The 19,413-nt window shown below is 40.0% G+C and overlaps 1 protein-coding gene and 1 long non-coding RNA gene across 2 annotated transcripts in view; one reads left to right on the top strand and one right to left on the bottom strand.

Moving 5' to 3' along the window:
• The window catches only part of itga8 (integrin, alpha 8), a 219,569-nt gene extending 213,010 nt beyond the window's left edge, over positions 1–6,559 (bottom strand). Inside the window, exons 1-4 of the mRNA XM_072575823.1 lie at positions 6,150–6,559; positions 5,740–5,870; positions 3,615–3,715; positions 909–1,032 (exon numbers count right to left, since the gene is read on the bottom strand). Coding sequence (XP_072431924.1) covers positions 909–1,032; positions 3,615–3,715; positions 5,740–5,870; positions 6,150–6,331 — 538 coding nt within the window. The 5' untranslated portion in view covers positions 6,332–6,559. The remainder of the gene's footprint in view (positions 1–908; positions 1,033–3,614; positions 3,716–5,739; positions 5,871–6,149) is intronic.
• The window catches only part of LOC140480662 (uncharacterized), a 35,865-nt gene continuing 22,571 nt past the window's right edge, over positions 6,120–19,413 (top strand). The window contains exon 1 of the long non-coding RNA XR_011961375.1: positions 6,120–6,273. This is a non-coding gene — a long non-coding RNA (uncharacterized lncRNA). The remainder of the gene's footprint in view (positions 6,274–19,413) is intronic.

Here is a 19,413-nt window from a genome sequence, read left to right as displayed (position 1 = left end):
GGTAGACAGGATAGTGAAGAAGGCATTTGGTGTGCTTTCCTTTATTGTTTAATGCTTTGAGTACAGGTGTTGGGAGGTCATGTTGCCGTTGTACAGGACATTGGTTAGGCCACTTTTGGAATACTGCATTCATTTCTGGTCGCCCTGCTAAAGGAAGGATGTTGTGAAACTTGAAAGGGTTCAGAAAGATATACAAGGATGTTGCCAGAGTTGAATGGTTTGAGCTATAGATTAGGCTAACTAGCCTGGAGCATCAGAGACTGAGGGGTGACCTTATAGCAGTTTATAAAATCATGGGGATATGGTGAACAGCTAAGGTCTTTCAAGGGGAGTCCAAAACTAGAGTGCCTAGGCTTAAGGTGAGAGGGAAAACATTTAAATGGGACCTAATGGGCAACGTTTTCATACAGAGGGCGGTGCATGTATGGAATGAGCTGCCAGTGGAAGTGATGGTGGCTGGTACAATTACAACATTTAAAAGGCATCTGGATAGGTATATGAATAGGAAGAATTTAGAGGGATATGGGCAACTGCTGTCAAATGGGATATCTGGTCAGCATGGATGAGTTGGGCCAAAGGATCTGCTTCAAAGCAGTACAACTCTATGACTCTATGATTCCATAAAATGCTATGAATGTTTTTAAAATAGCATGTTGCACTACATTCTTCTAAAATATTTTCCAAGTCAAGCACTGGAATGTAACTGAGAATTTATGATTGCATATTTTTACGAAGTGGTCTTACTTTACATGTTACTAGTTTCCAACTTTGGATATGGGCTACCTGAAAACTTTAATTTGTAAGTTTAACTTACAAAGGAGGTACATTATAAGAACAAGGAATAAGGAACAGGCGAATATTGTAGATTACATAAATTACACAGAAATTCTCATCAATTATCAACTTACTAGAACGACATGGAGAATATTCTGCATAAACACTGAAATTCTGAACTGCCACATAACAGGTGCCAACTGGGTCTTTTTCTTGAGTCAACTTCAGGGTTCGCCAATGATATAGAGGGGCACAAGCCTAGTGATTTAAAATGAATCAATCAACAAAACAATAATTTCCTTTACTTAAAATACACTTGAAACATCTTTTGTCAAGATTGCACAATCATTGAGCTTCAATTACATCGAAATTCAGTTGTTTTTTTTCACTCATTCAACCATTTATTTACAAATAGTACAAATAACTTGAATTTTGATCTATATAAAAAAGCTAATGTTTGCAACCTTTTTTTGAATATAAAAACAACTGATAACATATAATCCCACTTTAGATGTAATATATTCTAGAGTTAGTCATCACACAACAGATTATTTCTTTAAATATATCAAAAGGAACACAGAGGCAACAGTGTGTGTAAAGACCTTAGAGAATGTGGGTGGAGAAATAATAATGGGAGCTAGGAAATAGCAAGAGCCTTCTATCAGTCTTCATGGCACAGGATACTAACAACATTTCAACACTAAAAGGGGCATAGAAATAACTTGAACTAGAGAAAAAGGGCTAGGGAAAATAATGGGATTAAAGACCAGTAGCTCACTTGGATCTGATGGGTTGCATACTTGGAATTTAAAGGAGGTAACCGTAGAGGTAATGCATGCACTGATAGTCATCTTCCAAGAATTCATTCATTATGGAAAAGTCCCAGAAGATTATAGAAGTACCAGTGTGACACTCTTATTTTAACAAAGAGGAGACAAAAGAACAGCTAATTATGGGTCAGTTAGCTTAACATCTGGCTTTGGGAAAATGTTTGCATCTATTGTTAAAGACTTAATAACACAGCATTTAGAAAAACATAATGCAATCTAACAACCAGCATGACTTCATAAGGAGAAATCATTCCTGACAAATTTATTATGGCTCTTTGAGGAGGTAACAAGCAGGAGAGAGGATGTAATGCATTTGAATTTCCAAAAGACATTTGATAATCTACTGTTCATTAGGCTACTTAATAAGATAAGAGCCCACAGTAATAACACAAAGAACCGCAGATGCTGAAGATCTGAAGAAATATCCTTCTTCAAAGCTCAAAAAATAATTTTGCTTTGTCTACATAGATACTGCCAGATGTGCTAAATTTCTCCAGCAAAATATGTTTTTGTTTAAGAGCCTATGGTGTTGGAGGTGGTATATTAGCATGGATTGAGGATTGGCTAACTCATAGAAATCAGAGAATGGAGATAAAGGAGAAATTTTCAGGATGACATGCTGTAACTTTTGGTATTTCACAGGGATCATTTACTTTCAATATATACTAATACCTGGATGCTTGAAGTGAATGTATTATTGTCAAGTTTGTGGATGATACAAAAATAGGTTGGAAGGCAAGTAGTGAGGATGACATAAGAGTTTACAGAGCACATAGATAGGCTAAATGAATGGGCAAAATTTGGCAGATGAAATATAATGTAGGAAGGCACGATATTATATATTTTGGCAGGAAGAATAGAAGAGGTGAAAATTATTTAACTGTGGGAAGACTGCAGAAAGTTGATTTGTGCATGTGTCACAAAAAGCTAGCATCCACATTCAGTGAGTAATAGGAAAGGCAAATGGGATGTTAGCCTTTATTCCAAAAGGAATGAAGTATAAAAATAGAGATGTTGTACTAGTCAGACCACACCTGGAAGAGTTTTGGGCCCCTCTTATAAGAAAGATATTCTGATATTGGAAGCAGTTGAGAGAAAGTTCACTAACTACCCGTGAAAGAAGGAATTTTCTTAAGAGGAAAGATTGAGTATATTAGGCTTGCAGTCTTTGTAGTTTAGAAGAATAAGATGCTACCTTAATGCAATACATCAGATTCTTAGGAGGGTTTGCAGTGTTGATGTGGGGAAGTTGCTTCCCCTCGTGAGAGTCTCAGATCATAGGGCATAATCACAGAGTAGGAAGTCACCCATTTAAAATGGAAGTGAGGAGGATGTTTCTTCTCTTATTGGGTACTCAATCTATGAATTCTTTACTGTAGCGGGCTGTCAAAATTGAGTCATTAAGTATATTTATAGCTGAGGTAGTCAGATCTCTAATAATAAAGGAAATGGAGATAAGGCAGAAAAGTGGGTTTGAGGATTATCAAGTCAGTCACTATCTCATTGAATGGTACAGCAGACTTGATGGGCTAAATGGCCAACGTCTGCTCCTACGTCTTATGGTTTATTGTTTCAGGGAGTATATGTTCCCGCAAATTAGTAATTCATTTACCTAATGGATATAAGCTAAGCACAATTACTACACTATATAAATAAAGCTTATTTTAAAAAAAAGCTGGAAAGTGTACAAAAGTCAAGTGAGGTGCATGTTATTGCCCATATTGCATCTTACATTTTTACAATGTAAACCTAAAAAAGCTGTTACTTATATTGTTATATATTATTTACAAATTTCAATGTCAGGCACCAGTAAAATAGGCACTTTTTAAAACAAAATACCCAGGTATTTGTCTAACTCAAGAGTACTTGTGGTACAGTGTACCGTCTCTGGTGGTGTCCAGATGTCTGGGTTTAAGTCCCACCTGCTTCAGAGATCTGAACAGGTTGATTAAAAAATATCCATATTGAACTGATTCAAGATTTTGAGCCTTATCATTTCTAAGGACTTACCACAACCTTTTCTTTATGCGATTTGACCGTTGCCCCAAACCACTGATTGGATTTAAATTCAATAGGTTCCCTGGTGCCATTAATTCTAATGCTTCTGTTACCTAATATTAAAAAAAAGTTTATTATGCATGTTTTAATATCCTCTTTTCATTTATAGGCAGCAAAAAAGGGAATAAAATTACAGTGTTTCACATTTTGTCATATTGAGATCAATTGCAAGTTGCTCATTAATACCTTGTAATTATATTTAATCTGCATTACCACACTAATTGTATACCATTGAAGGTTATCAATAGCAAAGCATAATGATTTAGTAATTTGTTAGAGTTGTTTTCACAATGAATTAGCTAACTCCAAATAGAGTGACAAAGGAAAAGGTACAAATCTGTTTTTCTCAGTAATATTTTTTATAATCCATGCTCCTTATTGTACTCAATTTATAAAGAACTATTTGATGATAATTTCCTCTATTTACAGTTGTGATGATACTTACAAACTTTCACATTTTAGATTTTTAAAATGCTTGATGATAAGTTATACAACACAATGCCATTAAATTCCTGCTAAAAGAATATAATTTATTTAATTGTTTTATTTTTAAAAATGGAGCAAAAACTGGTTCGTGATTTAATTATATGTACACCCAACCGGAGACATCTCTCCAACTTTGTTTAACATATACTTTGCAGATGTCAACATAAAAGGAACCATCTGTTTTTAAAATCAGCTCAATTATGATGCTTCTCAGTCTTTAATAAAAAGCAGACAATTCTTCACCCCCTCTCTTTTTGAAGCAAACTGATTTCCCACATGTTCATCCCTCCCCAATTTCACTGCCTGTCCATGAACTTCTTTATGAATTGTTAAGGAGGGGAGTGCTTGACTGCCCTTCTATAGCTTTACTTCAAACATGTCATAAAAAAAAGTTGTCAACAGATGTTAAATTCAATTTAAGGAGTCTGCTTGCTTCTGCTGTTTCACGACTATGAGGAATCATGGTTAGCAATCTCCCATCCCTGCACCTCATCCCTCTCCAGTTCCTAAGACCTGGATCCTGCACAAGCTGCTCTGTACAGTTACATCTTTGCCAAAATATTTACAGATCTTTTAACAAGATACCTAGATATTTATAAAATAAGACTGAGTGAGCAGTGGCTTTTGATCGTTTAATATATTTCTAAACTATTTCTTCTCAAGGCTCGACCATGTGGATTTATGTAAGCACTCATTTCAGCTATTTCTACTTAAATTTTAATTTTTATTCAACTATTAAAAAGGGAACCGAAAGGATTGCAGATGGCGTAAATCGGAAACAAAAACAGAAATAGCTGGAAAAGCTCAGCAGGTGTGGCAGCATCCGTGAAGAGAGAAATCAGAGTTAACGTTTCAGGTCCGAGGGGTCACCGGGACGGTAAAGCTAACTCTGATTTCTCTGCACAGATGCTGCCAGACCTTCTGAGCTTTTCCAGCAACTTTTGTTTTTGTTATTAAAAGGGAGATCCACATTTAAAACCAAAAATGCATTTTATTTATTTTAGCACAAAATACAACTTAATTCAGCGCAGATATATATATAGCAGTTAGTTTTGTTAATTCTTAGGCAATGGCAAGAATAATTTATCTACAGTATTTTCATTTAGGATGAATAACCTTGAATTAATTCTACTGGTTAAATTTCCTGGCATAAATTTTCTTTTTCGTTCCGATCTCAGTCAAGGTAACTGAGAACAAACACGTTTCATTTTGAAATTGTCATAATCTTATGATCAAAGCTTTAAAGCGATGGTGTTACTCTTAACCAAATGCTTTTTTTAAAACTTTCTGTGGAACATTTAGTATTCGCAGTAGGAATTAAACGCACATTTTTCCGTGCTGAACAACACATATTCTTTAAAAACTGTAATTTAGTCCTATATGTAGCTCTTAAAGTGATAGTTTCGCGATAGTCTGAGGTAAAGTTAGTGAGCAGAAATAAAATACATGCACGCGATTGCAGTTCTCTGGGGATTTGTTCCTTCCGAGATTGAAGGGTTATCCGTCGCTTAGCAGGAGAGGAGGGAATAAGTTAAAGCACTGGGGAAAGAAATGGCACGGGGGTGGAGCCCGGATGCTTCTCCACACTTACTGCTTCTATCGAAGGGAATTTGGCTGCAAGTGGCACCTCCTGCCGCCCAGCTGCAGAAATACACCGCTCCTCCCTCCACTATCCCGGGTTGGCTGGTGTTGGCTTTCGGAGCTCCAACAAGGACACTGACTCTGGAGATACCACCCCCCGCACGACCCACAAAAAGAGAGAGAAAGAAGAAACACAAGTCACAACACAGGACTACGACAAAATCAGAAATCGTTACCACCAACTCCAAACGCACATTGCGAACCGTCTCCAGCACATGCTCCAAACAATTGGAGCCACAACATGATAGAATGGGCACAATCTGACAAACTGTTCAAACAAACTTCGCGACAACGAGGTGAGGAGTTCTGGTAACTCTCGGTATTTGTTTAGGAAACAGGAGAGAGTAGGATGTTCCTCACGTGTTTTGATCAGGCGAGTAGAAATCCACCGAGTATCCGAAGTAGCTGCCCGGGGGCCCGCTGTAAACCGCCGGCCGGGACACCTCCAGGTTAAAGGCGACACATCCAGGGACCAACAGCGACAGTAAGTGGAAGAGGCGACTCCGGGGACCGAACCTCTGGCGGTAACGAGAAAGAGGCATCGCGGAGCTGGGAGCCAGCTGATCCAGGAGGAGTAAGATGCACTTCTGTGCTGTCAGCCTGTGAAGGATCAGTGGTTTCTGAGGTCCACACTGGCTTCCTCTCTCTCTCTGCAGAGATGCAGCCTGGTTATCCAGCAATGAAAGGAGGTCTGATCTGTAGCTTGGCTGAGAGTGAGTGAGTGAATGAAGTGTGTGTGTGTGAGAGAGAAGGGGGGGGGGGGGGGGGGTCCCCGGGCTCTCAGCCGTGTTGTTCTGTGTTCACTGAGACCTTCCTGTGTTTGCTCTCTCGCCTGCTGCTCATGTGGACAGCACTTGAGAGGGAGGCGTCTTCCCCACACCGCCCGCGTCATTCACAAGCTGTCCTTTTATGGTGGGAAAGAGCCTCCAAATTAATCCTCAACCCGTCTCGACTCTCAGAAGTGTAATCTTCGCACTCGCTGTGCCCAGCACTTATAGTCTGCCCAGTTTATGAGTTTATGTATTGCCATGGGAGAAGTGGAAGGAGCCGCGAGTGCTACCCTGGTGCAACATCTGTGTATTTTAATTGTGAAGAGGAAATCAATCCTGCTATACTTCCCAAACTCCAAGGAGTTTGTTTCTGATTTTCAAGCTGCCTAGTTAACTTAAATTGAAAACGGAATTGCAAATAGAAATTAGAAAACATATATGGTCCACTAAACCCCATTATTCTGGGGAGACCAATATGGGGAGCTCCCATTGAACATTGAGGTGAGTTTGTTTTTCCCAGGGAGTCTGGGAAATGCTTTTCCTAGAAAGTAGTTGAGTCTGGGTCATTGGATATGTTCGGTGCTGAATTGGGCTTTTTGATTGCAGAGGAGTTAAGGGGTATGGGGACTTGACAAGAAAATGGAGCTCAGAACCCAGATCTAAATGGTGCAGCAGGCTTGATAGGCCGAATGGCCTTCTCCAGCTCAGAATTCTTTTGTTCTGGTTCACCCTCCAGACTTAACCTGTCTATTCACATTCTTCTCCAGTTTTCACAACCAGATTGTGATCATCTAATGTGCAGAGTACTCAAGCACAGGTTTACAACTGCTGCCAAGACAGACTTAATGAGTTATCATCCAATCTAATTTCACCTAGCTTCCTCCTTAGACTTAATAAGGTCAACAAGTGAGCAGTGTTTTTTCCTTAGAACTGCAGAAATTTATGGTTTACCATCATTTATTTCAACATTAGAATAATTGTACAGCTCATATGTCAGGTCAATAATCTGAGTACATCATATTGTTGGCAGTTTTACCACTAGGGTCTCAAATTTCATGACAGACAAAGGACAGGCAGCCAAATTAGAATATAATACAACTTCCTCTTTATTAACTCATTCGTTCTTAGAATGCACACAATCAACACATTATCTAACTGTTTGACTAAGATATCATTAGAATCTGTGAAGAACTGATCAGTTTCAGTCTGACAGTCAGTTCCAGACTCAGGGTCTAGATTAGAGTGGTGCTGGAAAAGCACAGCAGGTCAGGCAGCATCTGAGGAGCAGGAAGATCGACGTTTCAGGCAAACTTTCAGCACCACTCTAATCTAGACTCTGATTTCCAGCATCTGCAATCCTCACTTTTGCCCTCCAGAGTCAGGGTGTCCTCTTCTCAATGAATGTGTTGTCACTGTCATTGTTTTTTTGATGTAGTGTCTGATATACATTTTTTTGTCGTTGTGGGTATGTTCGCTCGAGCTGGGAAGTTGATTTGCAGACGTTTCGTCCCCTGACTAGGTGATGTCTACAGTGCCTTGGACCCTCCAGTTGAAGCGCTGCTGTACTGGGTCTTCTGAAGTTTATTTGGTTTAGTTTTTGCTGTTTCCGGTTGCCGGTTCCAGTTGTTCATTGTAGTGGCAGCTATATTGGGTACAGGTCAATGTGCTTGTTGATAGAGTCCGTGTATGAGTGCTATGCTTCTAGATATTCTCTGGTTGTCTTCTGTTTAGCTTGCCCTATGGTCATTGTGTTGTCCTAGTCGAATTAATAGTCCTTATCATCTGTGTGTGTGGCTACGAGGGACTGCTGGTTGTGGCATTTAGTGGCAAGTTGGTGTTTGTGGATGCAGATTGCTAGTTATCTGCCTGTTTGTCCTATAAAGTGTTTCATGCAGTCTTCAGATGGAATCTTGTAAATTACGTTAGTCTTGCACATGATGGGTATTGGGTCTTTAGTCCTGGTGAGTTGTCGGCTGAATGTGACTGTCAGTTTATATGCTGTCAGTAATCCCAGTAGTTGGGGAAATTTGGCTGTCAGTTTCGAGATTTTTTTAATGTAAAGTAGTATGGCTAGGAAGGTAGGTTGTGGCATGTCCTCTCCACATTGTTTGTCTGTTAGGCATCTGCGGATGAGGTTATAGGGATATCCGTTCTTGGCGAAGAGTCTGTGGAAGTGTTCTTCTCTTTGTAGGTCGGGAGTGCTGCAGTATGTTGCAGCCCTTTTGAAAAGCTTCTCTTGTGTGTGTTCAGTTGGTTGCTGTTGTAGTTCAGGACCTGGTTCATGTGTGTGGCTTTCCTGTACACCTTTGTGATGCATTCACCATTCTGTGTTCTTTCTACCATCACATCCAGGAATGGGAGTTGATTGTTGGTTTCCTCCTCTCTCATAAATCTGATCCCTGTGAGCGTGGTGTTGATAATTCATGTGTGTTCTCCACTTCTGTTCTCTTAATGATAACAAGAGTGTCAACGAGTTTTGAGAAGATTTGTAGCTCAGGTTGATGTTCTGGATGTAGGTTTGCTCGCTTAGCTGGAAGGTTCGTTTTCAGACGTTTCATCACCATACTACCCCTGATAACCCAAGGAAACCCAAACAAATAAATAGAAAGTGAGCTTCTTCCGGAGGCTCACTGAAGATGCTACCTAGTATGATGATGAAACGTCTATAAGTGAACCTTCCAGCTCAGTGAGCAAACCTACATCCAGAACAAAAGTGTCGGTCCAAGTATCTGATGCAGATTTGTGTTGGATTTGTGGGAGGGCTGTTTATTCCACTCTTTGCATCACTGCTCCTACTATGAGCCCAGAGATGGGTGAGCCCAAAGGTGTTCCATTGATCTGTTCATATATTTGGTTGTTGAATGTGAAGTGTGTTGTCAAGTTCAGGTTTAGTAGTTTGCGTATGCAGTCCTTGTTGATAGGTTCCCCATTGTGCTGTCTGTTCTGTTTGTGCAGGAGGTTAGCTATTGTCTCTCAGGCTAGAGTTTTGTCAATTGAAGTGAATAGTGCCGTTACATCACATGAGACCATTGCTTTGCTCTTGTCTATGTTGATATTCTTGATGTTGTCTAGGAATACCTGTGATAATTTCATGGAGTGTTTGGATCCACTGATAAGATGTTTCAGTTTTTGTTGGCATTCTTTTGCTAGTTTATGCAATGGAGTTCCTGAGAGTGCCACAATGGGTCTAAGTGGTATGTCTGGTTTGTGTACCTTCGGCCAACTGCCAATCGCATCCATGAACACCAACTAGCCACTAAACGCCACAACCAGCTGTCCCTAGTAGCCATACACACAGATGAAAAGGACCAGAAATTCAACTGGGATATACAACAATCATAGGACAAGCTAAACATAGGAGAGCCAGATAATTTCTAGAAGCATGGCACTCCATTAGCAAACACATGGACCTAGACCCAATATACCGGCCACTACAATAAAAATCCAGAACTGGCAATCGGAAGCAGCAGGAATGGAACCAAATAAATTCCAGACGACACAGTACAACAACGTTTCACAGGAGGCTCCAAAGCATTGATGATGTCTGTAAATGAAATGTCTGTAAATCACCCTCCCAGCTCGGCAAACATACCCACAACTATGACAACTGCCACCCAAGCTACAAATCTTTATGCAAACCTTGATACATTTTTGCCCAGCCTGTTTAATCTCCTGCACGCTTGCACAAAACCCTCATAGTTCTGAGCTCATTTATCTGATGTCATTTGTCAGTGGTTAGACCACTGTTGGACTATTGCATGCAATTTTGGTCTCCTTCCTATCGGAAAGATGTTGTGAAACTTGAAAGGGTTCAGAAAAGATTTACAAGGATGTTGCCAGGGTTGGAGGATGTGAGCTATAGGGAGAGGCTGAACAGGCTGGGGCTGTTTTCCCTGGAGCATTGGAGGCTGAGGGGTGACCTTATAGAGGTTTACAAAATTATGAGGGGCATGGATAGGGTAAATAGTCAAAGCCTTTTCCCTGGGGTCGGGGAGTCCAGAACTAGAGGGCTTTGATTTAGAGTGAGAGAGGAAAGATATAAGAGAGACCTAAGGGGCAACATCTTCACACAGAGGGTGGTACGTGTATGGACGGAGCTGCCAGAGGAAGTGGTGGAGGCTGGTACAATTGCAACATTTAAAAGGCATTTGGATGGGTATATGAATAGGAAGGGTTTGGAGGGATATGGGCCGGGTGCTGGCAGGAGGGACTAGATTAAGTTGGGATATCTGGTCGGCCTGGACGGGTTGGACCAAAGTGTCTGTTTCCATGCTGTACATCTCTATGACTCTAAGGGTTCATGTAAATAGGTGACATCGGTCTACATGGTTCCTCTTATCAGTCTAATTTCCTCCCTTTTTGCAATAATGTTTAGTTTTTATAATTCTTTCACAGGATGAGGACATTGCTGGCTCAGCCAGTTTTTATTGCCCATCCCTAATTGCCCAGAGGGTAGTTTAAGAGTCAACCACAATGCTGGGAGTCTGGAGTCACATGTAGGGTAAGAATGTTCGTTTCCTTTCTTGAAAGATATAAGGAACCAGATGGACCTTTCCAACAATCAATTAATGGTCATTGCCAAACTTTTGATTCCAGATTTTTATTGAATTCAAATTCCACTATCTGCCATGGTGGGAGTGAACCCAGGTCCCCAGGACAATACAGGGTCTATAGATGAATATCCGAGTGATAGTTTCACGAGACCATCACCTCCCATTAGCACTTTGCCTACTTGGCAGTCTGGTTTTAATTTTCACAGCAAGCTGATCTGTGTGTATGTAAAATTAGCATAATTTCCCACCATGCTTGTTGATCTCCAATTGTCAGGCATAGAGCCATAGTTACTGATAAGATCATGGTCCATCCATTTGATCCATTGAGAATTTAGTGAATTGCATTACAAACCTTGCCATATCACCTTACACAGGCAGGCATCAAGACCTAGTAAATGAGTTCATAATTCTTAAAGTATCTAAAATCTGGTTAAAAAGCAACATGATCCAATGATCATTTATGTTCTTGCTTTTGTAACATCAGTTTCAGATTGAATTGGTGGATTCGCCCTTTTCCATTTGGCAAACTTTATCATGCAGAATATCAAATAAAGAAAAGCACAGAAAAATATCAATACAGTGACATGTGACATAATAATGTTCTGAAGAAAAGTCTTTGAATGTGAAACATTAACTCAGTTTCTCTCTCCACAGATGCTGCCACACCTGCTGAGTTTCTCTAGCATTTTCCATTTTTGTTGTTTAGATTGTAGCTCATGTGTGTTATATTTTTAGAAAGTACATTTTGAATAGCAATTTAGTGTTAAATCAGCATTATTTAATAAGTGTATTGCTTTTTAAAGGAAGATCAGACATGAGAACAGAGACAATATTCTTGAGCATTGGAAGAGAGGGACAGAAGAATATAAAAATAGTAGAGATACTCGTTAGACTAGTATAATATCACTGGCAGATTGTCCAACAAATATTCACTAGCGTATTATCAAAATTAGTTTGCTTAAATTCAACTCTTTCAAAGCCTGATTGATGTACAGTCATTCATTGCCAAGGTGGCCCATCAAGCTTGTGTCAATATATGTAGACTAATCCCAACTTTTGACAAATGTCTGCAGTAATTATCTTTCGTCAGTGTGGTTGTGTGTTGAATTGTGTATGACGGTACTTATATTAATTACAAGTTATTTTCTCCAAGACAAATTGCTCTAAAGATCAACAATTAAGAGTTTCCAGAGTTAACCAAATAGGTAATGGAAGATAATAATTCTGCAATGGCTGCATCCTTCCTTATATAAAACAAATTAAAGTTATCCTAAGAAAGAAATACTTACTTTTCTAACAATGCCAACCATTTTCTCATTGCCAATGATATACTATTGAAATGTGAAGCAATTATAAAGGCAAACATGATAGCTAAAATACACATGGCAAGATTTCAAATATTGCAATAAACAACATTGCTTTTATAATTTGCATGAATCTGATAGGACTAGTAGAGTTTTGGTTAATGCCTCACATGAAATAGGCATCTCAAAAAAACAATCCTCCAGTTTTAAATGGAAATGTCAGATTGGCTTATGTGCCTGAGTTTCTGGAATGTGTCTTTCAAATCTCAGTCATCTGATTCAAAGACCAAACAGCTCTATTGAGCCAACACCAGACAAGCCAGTGCAGAAACAGAGAAAGTTTATGGAAATATTGAAGGAGTTGAAGAATACTGTAATTAGTATTAAAAATCACACAACTCCAGGTTTTCGTCCAACAGGTTTAATTGGAAGCACTAGCTTTCAGAGTGCTGCTCCTTCATCAGGTAGTTGTGGAGCACACAATTGTAAGACACAGAATTTACTGCAAAGGTTTACAGTTTGATGTAACTGTAATTATACATTGAAAAATACCTTGATTGTTTCTTAAGTCTCTCATCTATTAGAATGACCATGTTATTTTCACTTCTTTCATATGTAAATTACAAAACTTTTTTACAAAGTTACATTCTCAGATGAACATTAACAATTGATGTCAGCCAAGATAATGCGTTGAAGGTGTTAACCCCCTGTGTACTGTTGTCTGTGCCATAATGTTTAGACTGATTCTAATCTAAAAAATGGGTTAACAGAGTCTTACATGGATTCATGCAGTTTTTGAGCAAAGTACAATGTAACTCTGCAAGTACAATGTAACTCTGCAAGTACAAATTTACTCCACAAACGTATATGTGTATATGTGCATGTGGGTTTGTGTGTGTGTGTCTGGGGTGGGGGGGTTGTGAGTATCTGAGAGTGTATATGTGTGTGTGAGTGTAAAGTGTGGGAGTGTGTGTCTCTGTAGGAGTGTGTGTGAGTGTCTGTGTTTGTGTGTGTGTGTGTGTGTGTGTGTGTGCGCGCGCGCGCAGGAGAGTCTGTGTGCATAGTGCAATGGTGATCACCTGTAATGTGACATGAACCCAAGGTCCCAGTTGAGGCCCTCCCTATGGGTACCGAACTTAGCTATCAGCCTCTGCTCAGCACTTTTTGCTGCTGCCTGCCCTGAAGTCCGCCTTGGAGGTCTGAGGTCGAATATCCCTGACCACTGAAGTGCTTTCCAACTGGGAGGGAACACTCCTGTCTGTTGATTGCTGTATGGTGCCCATTCATCTGTTGCCATAGCCTCTGCTCACTTTCACCAATGTACCATGCCTCAGTGCATCCTTGCCTGCAGCGTATGAGATAGACCAGTCTGGCTGAGTCGCATGAGTACCTGCCAAATACATGGTGGGAGGTGTCCTCGTGCGTAAAGGTGGTATCCACGTACACATTCTGACATGTCTTGCAGTGCCTACCATGACAGGGTTGTATAGAGTTGTCCTGAAAGCTGGGCAGTTTGCTCCGAACAACGATCGGGTGACCATCCTCCAAGGTGGACTTCGGGACAGGCAGCAGTGAAAAGTGGCCGAGCAGAGGCTGATAGCTAAGTTCCGTACCCATAGGGAGGGTCTCAATCAGGACCTTGGGTTCATGTCACATTACAAGTGACCACCATTGCATTATACACACAGACAGACTCTCTTACACACACACACACGCATATGTGCACACACACACGGCGGCACTCCTAAACACAGACACACACACACAGGCACTCCTAAACACAGATTCACACACAGACACTCACACACACTCCTACAGAGACACACACTCCCACACACATGCACCCTCTCACAGACATAGATCCCTTTACACTCACACAAACACATATACACTCTCTCTCTCACAGGCACTCACAACCCCCCACCCCAGGTGCACACATTCACACAAACCTATACATTTTTGGGGTGAATTTGTACTTGCAGAGTTACATTGTACTTTGCTCTAAGACTGCATGAATCCATGTAAGACTCTGTTAATTCATTTTTTGGATTAGAATCAGTCGAAACATTATGGCACAGACAATAGTACACAGGGGGCTAACACCTTCAACACATTATCTTGGCTGACACCAATTGTTATAGTTAACCTGAGAAGGTAAGTTTTTAAAAAGTTTTGTGATTTACATATGGAAGAAGTGAAACTAACATGGTCATTCTAACAGATGAGAGACTTAACGAACAATCAAGGTATTTTTCAATGTATAGTTTCAGTTATATCACACTGTAAACATTTGCAATAAATTCTGTGTCTTACAATTGTGTACTCGACAGCCACCTGATGAAGGAGCGGCGCTTCTAAAGCTAGCGCTTCCAATTAAACCTGTTGGACTATAACCTGGTGTTGTGTGATTTTTAACTGTGTACACCCTGTCCAACACTGGCATCTCCAAATTGTAATTATTATTGGCACAAATAAAATTGCCATTTTAATTTTGCAGTATTTATTAATTCCTCTTTTGTTGATTTAATAATTGAGCTTGGAATATAACAAAAATTTACTAATTCTAATAGACTCCCTCCAAAATGAGCACACTTTCCTAGTTTCACAAGTATAACACTTAAGTTTTTTTTTGGCCTGTGGTATTTTTCCAGATGATGACAGTTGGTACCTTGTGGTATTTCTCGCCTCAATCGATGTATGGTACTGGATAGATGGTAACTGAGGAAGTTCACTGCCACCAATCCTCCTATGTCTCTGTTATTGCCATCTAGTGATCAGGGGCAGAGTATACACCACTGGACAATGTCTACAGAAGAGGCACTGTTCTTAGACAACAAGGCAGTTTATTGCATAAAGGCAAAATGTGCAAATACATTTGGTGATTTATAATTATCAGGAACTTAGGGAGCTGGTACATATACATTGGCTCCCTTCAAAAGTTAGAGTAGAACACCCACCAATTATGTGTGACATCATGAGATTGGGTGAAGTCAATATAACATGAACATTAACACTTCAGAATCATTACCTTCTACAACATTCCTCAGCTGTACATCTTTTTTCTGTCTCTTTTAATCTCCTCATACATTTCTCTCTTCCAGAAGCTGATAAACTTCTATTTCTATTTCTCTGATGCTGGCCTTGAAAAACCCTGAAATATGAGTTGGAACATTTCAGAAAAGTTGCTGAACAATATTCTATCTGTCAGTGAGGATGTGTCTGACCTCATAACAGAATTTCTATCTAATGCATTGTCTTGATTAGAAACTTGATAATTTATAGACCAGACAACCTGCATATGTAGCACATGTAACTGGAATTCTGAAGGGCTGAGGATCACTAGAGTGCAGTGCAACCATTCATGTAAGGTGATTATTCTAATCATGGCAGACATGTAGGTGCAAGAGATCACAATGTGAAATCAGCTTGGAAAGAAATAAGGAATAGCTAGGGAAAGAGGTCACAGGGAATTGTCAATTGGTTCCCAAAAAGGTGCCTCACTAGTAAAGTTATAAAGCAGGAAATAATGGAGGTATGTAAGAAGTGTATACAATTGCTATGACTTTAACCTTTCTGTTGAGTGGGCAAGTCACATAAGAAAGGGTATCATGGAAGATGAATTTATAGAGTGCATCAGGAATTGTTTCATAGGGCAGTACGTTGTACATCCTATCTAAGAATTGACTATTATAGATCTAGTAATGTCTAATGAGGTAGGATTAATAAGCGTTCTCATAGTTCAGGATTCTGTAGGGGGTAACGATTGCCACTTAGATGAATTTCAATTTCAGTTTGAGGCAGAGCAATTGGAGTCTCAAACCAATGTTTTCAAAATAAATAAATACAACTACAGAAGTGCAAGAAAAAGAGTTATTAAAGCGGGCTAGGAAAGTAGACTAAAGGGAAGGTCAGTAGGTGAGCAATGGAATAAGTTTAAGCAGATATTTCATCATGTTCAGCAAAAATTTATTCTGGACCCAAAAAGGACTTGATAAGAAGGATGAACCACCCATGATTAATAAAGGCAGTCAAGGAGAGTATCCAATCAAAAACGAAGACATACAAAGCAGCAAAAACTCATGGATTTGGAATATTTTTCAGAAACAGACAGTGGATCACTAAAAAGCTGAAAAAGACAAGAAAATTGCTAATGAAAGTAAATTAGGAGAAAGTGAGGACTGCAGATGCTGGAAATCAGAGCTGAAAATGTGTTGCTGGAAAAGCGCAGCAGGTCAGGCATCATCCAAGGAGCAGGAGAATCGACGTTTCAGGCATGAGCCCTTCTTCAGGAAAGTAAATTGTCAAGTAATATAAAAACAAACAGCAAGAGTTCCTAAAGGTGTATTAAAGGAATGAGAGTAGCTAAAGATGATGTGAGACCTTAGAGGGTGTGACTGGAAATTGATAATGGGGAACACAAAATTGGAAGATAATTTAAATCAATATTTTACATCTGTCTTCATGGTAGAGGGCTCCGAAAGCATCCCAAATATAATAGATAAACAAAGTGCTAATAGGAAGACAGATCTTTTAATAGTGTCTATGATAAAAGGCAGATTATTTGACAAATTAATGGGACTAAAGGCAGATGACCTGTTAGGACCAAGGGTTTTAAAGAAAGTGGCTGTAGAAACAGTGGAGGTATTGGTTAAAATATTCCAGAACTCTCTGGATTCTGGGAATGATCCTATAAATTGGAAAACTGCAATCGTCATGGCCTTTTCAAGAAGGAAAGGAGACTGAAAGCAGGAAACTTTTAACCAGTTAGGCTCATATCTGTTGTTGGGAAAATGCCAATTTTTCCATATTCATTCATGGATTTGGATGTCACTGGCTAGGCCAGCATTTATTACCCATCCTTAATTGCTCAGAGGGCAGTTAAAAGTCAAGCATATTGCTGTAGTTTTTTGTAATTCATTCGAGGGATTTGGGTGTCGCTGGCTGGCCGGTATTTATTATCCAGCCCTAGCTTACCGTGAGAAGGTGATGGTGAGCTGCCTTCTTGAATGGCTACAGTCCACCTGCTGTGGGTAAGCCCACAATGTCGTTGGAGAGAGAATTCCAGGAGTTTGCCCCAACAACCAATGAAGGACTGACAATATATTTCCAAATCGGGATAGTGAATGGGTTGGTGAGGAACTTGCAAATAGTGGTATTCCCATATATTTGCTGCCCTTGTCCTTCTAGATGAAAATGGTCTTGGACTTGGAAGGTGTTGTATAAGGATCTTTGGTATTTTTAGCCATGTTATCTTGTCGACAGTTCTGGTGGAGGAAGTGCATGCTACTGGTGGAGTAAGTGCATGCTTGTGGATGTGATGCCAGTCATATGGGCTGCTTCATCCTGGATGGTGTCAACCTTCTTGAGTGTTGTTGGGGCTGTACCCAACCAGATAATTGGGGAGCATTCCATCACACTCCTGACTTGTGCCCAGGTAGATGATAGACAGGTTTTGGGGAGTCAAGAGGAGGTGAGTTACTCACCATAGTATGCCTGACATCTGACCTGCTCTTTTCAACACTTGTTGTCTGTGGTTTGAACACATCGCCCAGTTTATGTCTGAAAAACTCTTTACCCAACCACTGATGTTGGTGAGGTGGACAAAGGGCCACAGAACTTAGCTTGCAGTTCAACTCAATTTTATTAACAAAATATTCCTTCTTAAATGCACCATGTGAGCATTTCTCAAATTCCCACAATATTTACTCTTTATCCAGATCTATTAGTCTGAGAAAGAATATTACTTGCAACTTCCATGTATTTGAGCTGAGTGGTTGTAATCTCTTCCCTCTCCAATGTAAAGCTGGATCTCTTCCATGAAGATTGGTCTCAGGGTGGATCTTCTCCTGAGTCATCTTGGGTTGCCATATGGAGTCATCCATTTTCTCCCAGTCAATCTCATAATTGCTTTTGCCCATTTGATTTTCTTGTTCCAAATACACATATCCCTTTTGTATGGAAAGTCGAGACTTTTAATTTTTCAATCTTACTCTGGCATTTTGAGTGGTCCACAGTATGGGATCTGTTTTCTTTGCTTGCTTGATTCTGCACTCTGAGCGTAACCTGTGGGTTTTTACATTTCCCCCACAGCTCTGGATGTAGGTTTGCTCGCTGAGCTGGAAGGTTCATTTCTAGACTTTTCTTCACCATACTAGGTAACATTTTTAGTGGACCTCTGGGCGAAGCACTGCTGATAATTCCTGTTTGGGTTGGTGATGTCATTTCCTGTGGTGACATTTCCTGTGGTGATGTCATTTCCTGTTCTTTTTCTCTGGGGGTGGTAGATGGGGTCTAACTTGATGTGTTTGTTGATAGAGTTCCGGTTGGAATGCCATGCTTCTAGGAATTCTTGTGCGTGGCTCTGTTTAGCTTATCCTAGGATGGATGTGTTGTTCCAGTTGAAGTGGTGTCCTTCCTCATCTGTATGTAAGGATACTAGTGAGAGAGGGTCATGTCACCTTTTGGCTAGTTGATGTATCCTGGTGGCTAGTTTTCTGCCTGTTTATCCAATGTAATGGTTTGTTACAATTCTTGCATGGTATTTTATAAATGACATTAGTTTTGCTTGTTGTCTGTATAGGGCCTTTCAAGTTCATTAGCTGCTGTTTTAGTGTGTTCGTGGGTTTATGGGCTACCATAATGCCAAAGGGTCTGAATAGTCTGGCAGTCATTTCCGAGATGTCTTTGATGTCGGGGAGAGTGGCTAGGGTTTCTGGACTTGTTTTGTCTGCTTGTTTGGGTTTGTTGCTGAGAAATTGGCGAACTGTGTTCATTGGGTACCCATTCTTTTTTTAATCTATTGAGTTAGACACCATCTACCACCCCCTGAGAAAAAGAACAGGAAATGACATCACCGGAAATGACATCACCAACCTGAACAAACCCAAACATATAAATAGAAAGCAGGAATTATCAGCAGTGCTTCGCCCTAGTATGGTGATGAAACGTCTGGAAATGAACCTTCCAACTCAGTGAGCAAACCTACATCCAGAACCTC

This window comes from Chiloscyllium punctatum, chromosome 8, assembly GCF_047496795.1.
Source record: "Chiloscyllium punctatum isolate Juve2018m chromosome 8, sChiPun1.3, whole genome shotgun sequence".
Classification (NCBI taxonomy): domain Eukaryota; kingdom Metazoa; phylum Chordata; class Chondrichthyes; order Orectolobiformes; family Hemiscylliidae; genus Chiloscyllium; species Chiloscyllium punctatum.
This window is presented reverse-complemented; position numbering and strand designations above follow the sequence as displayed.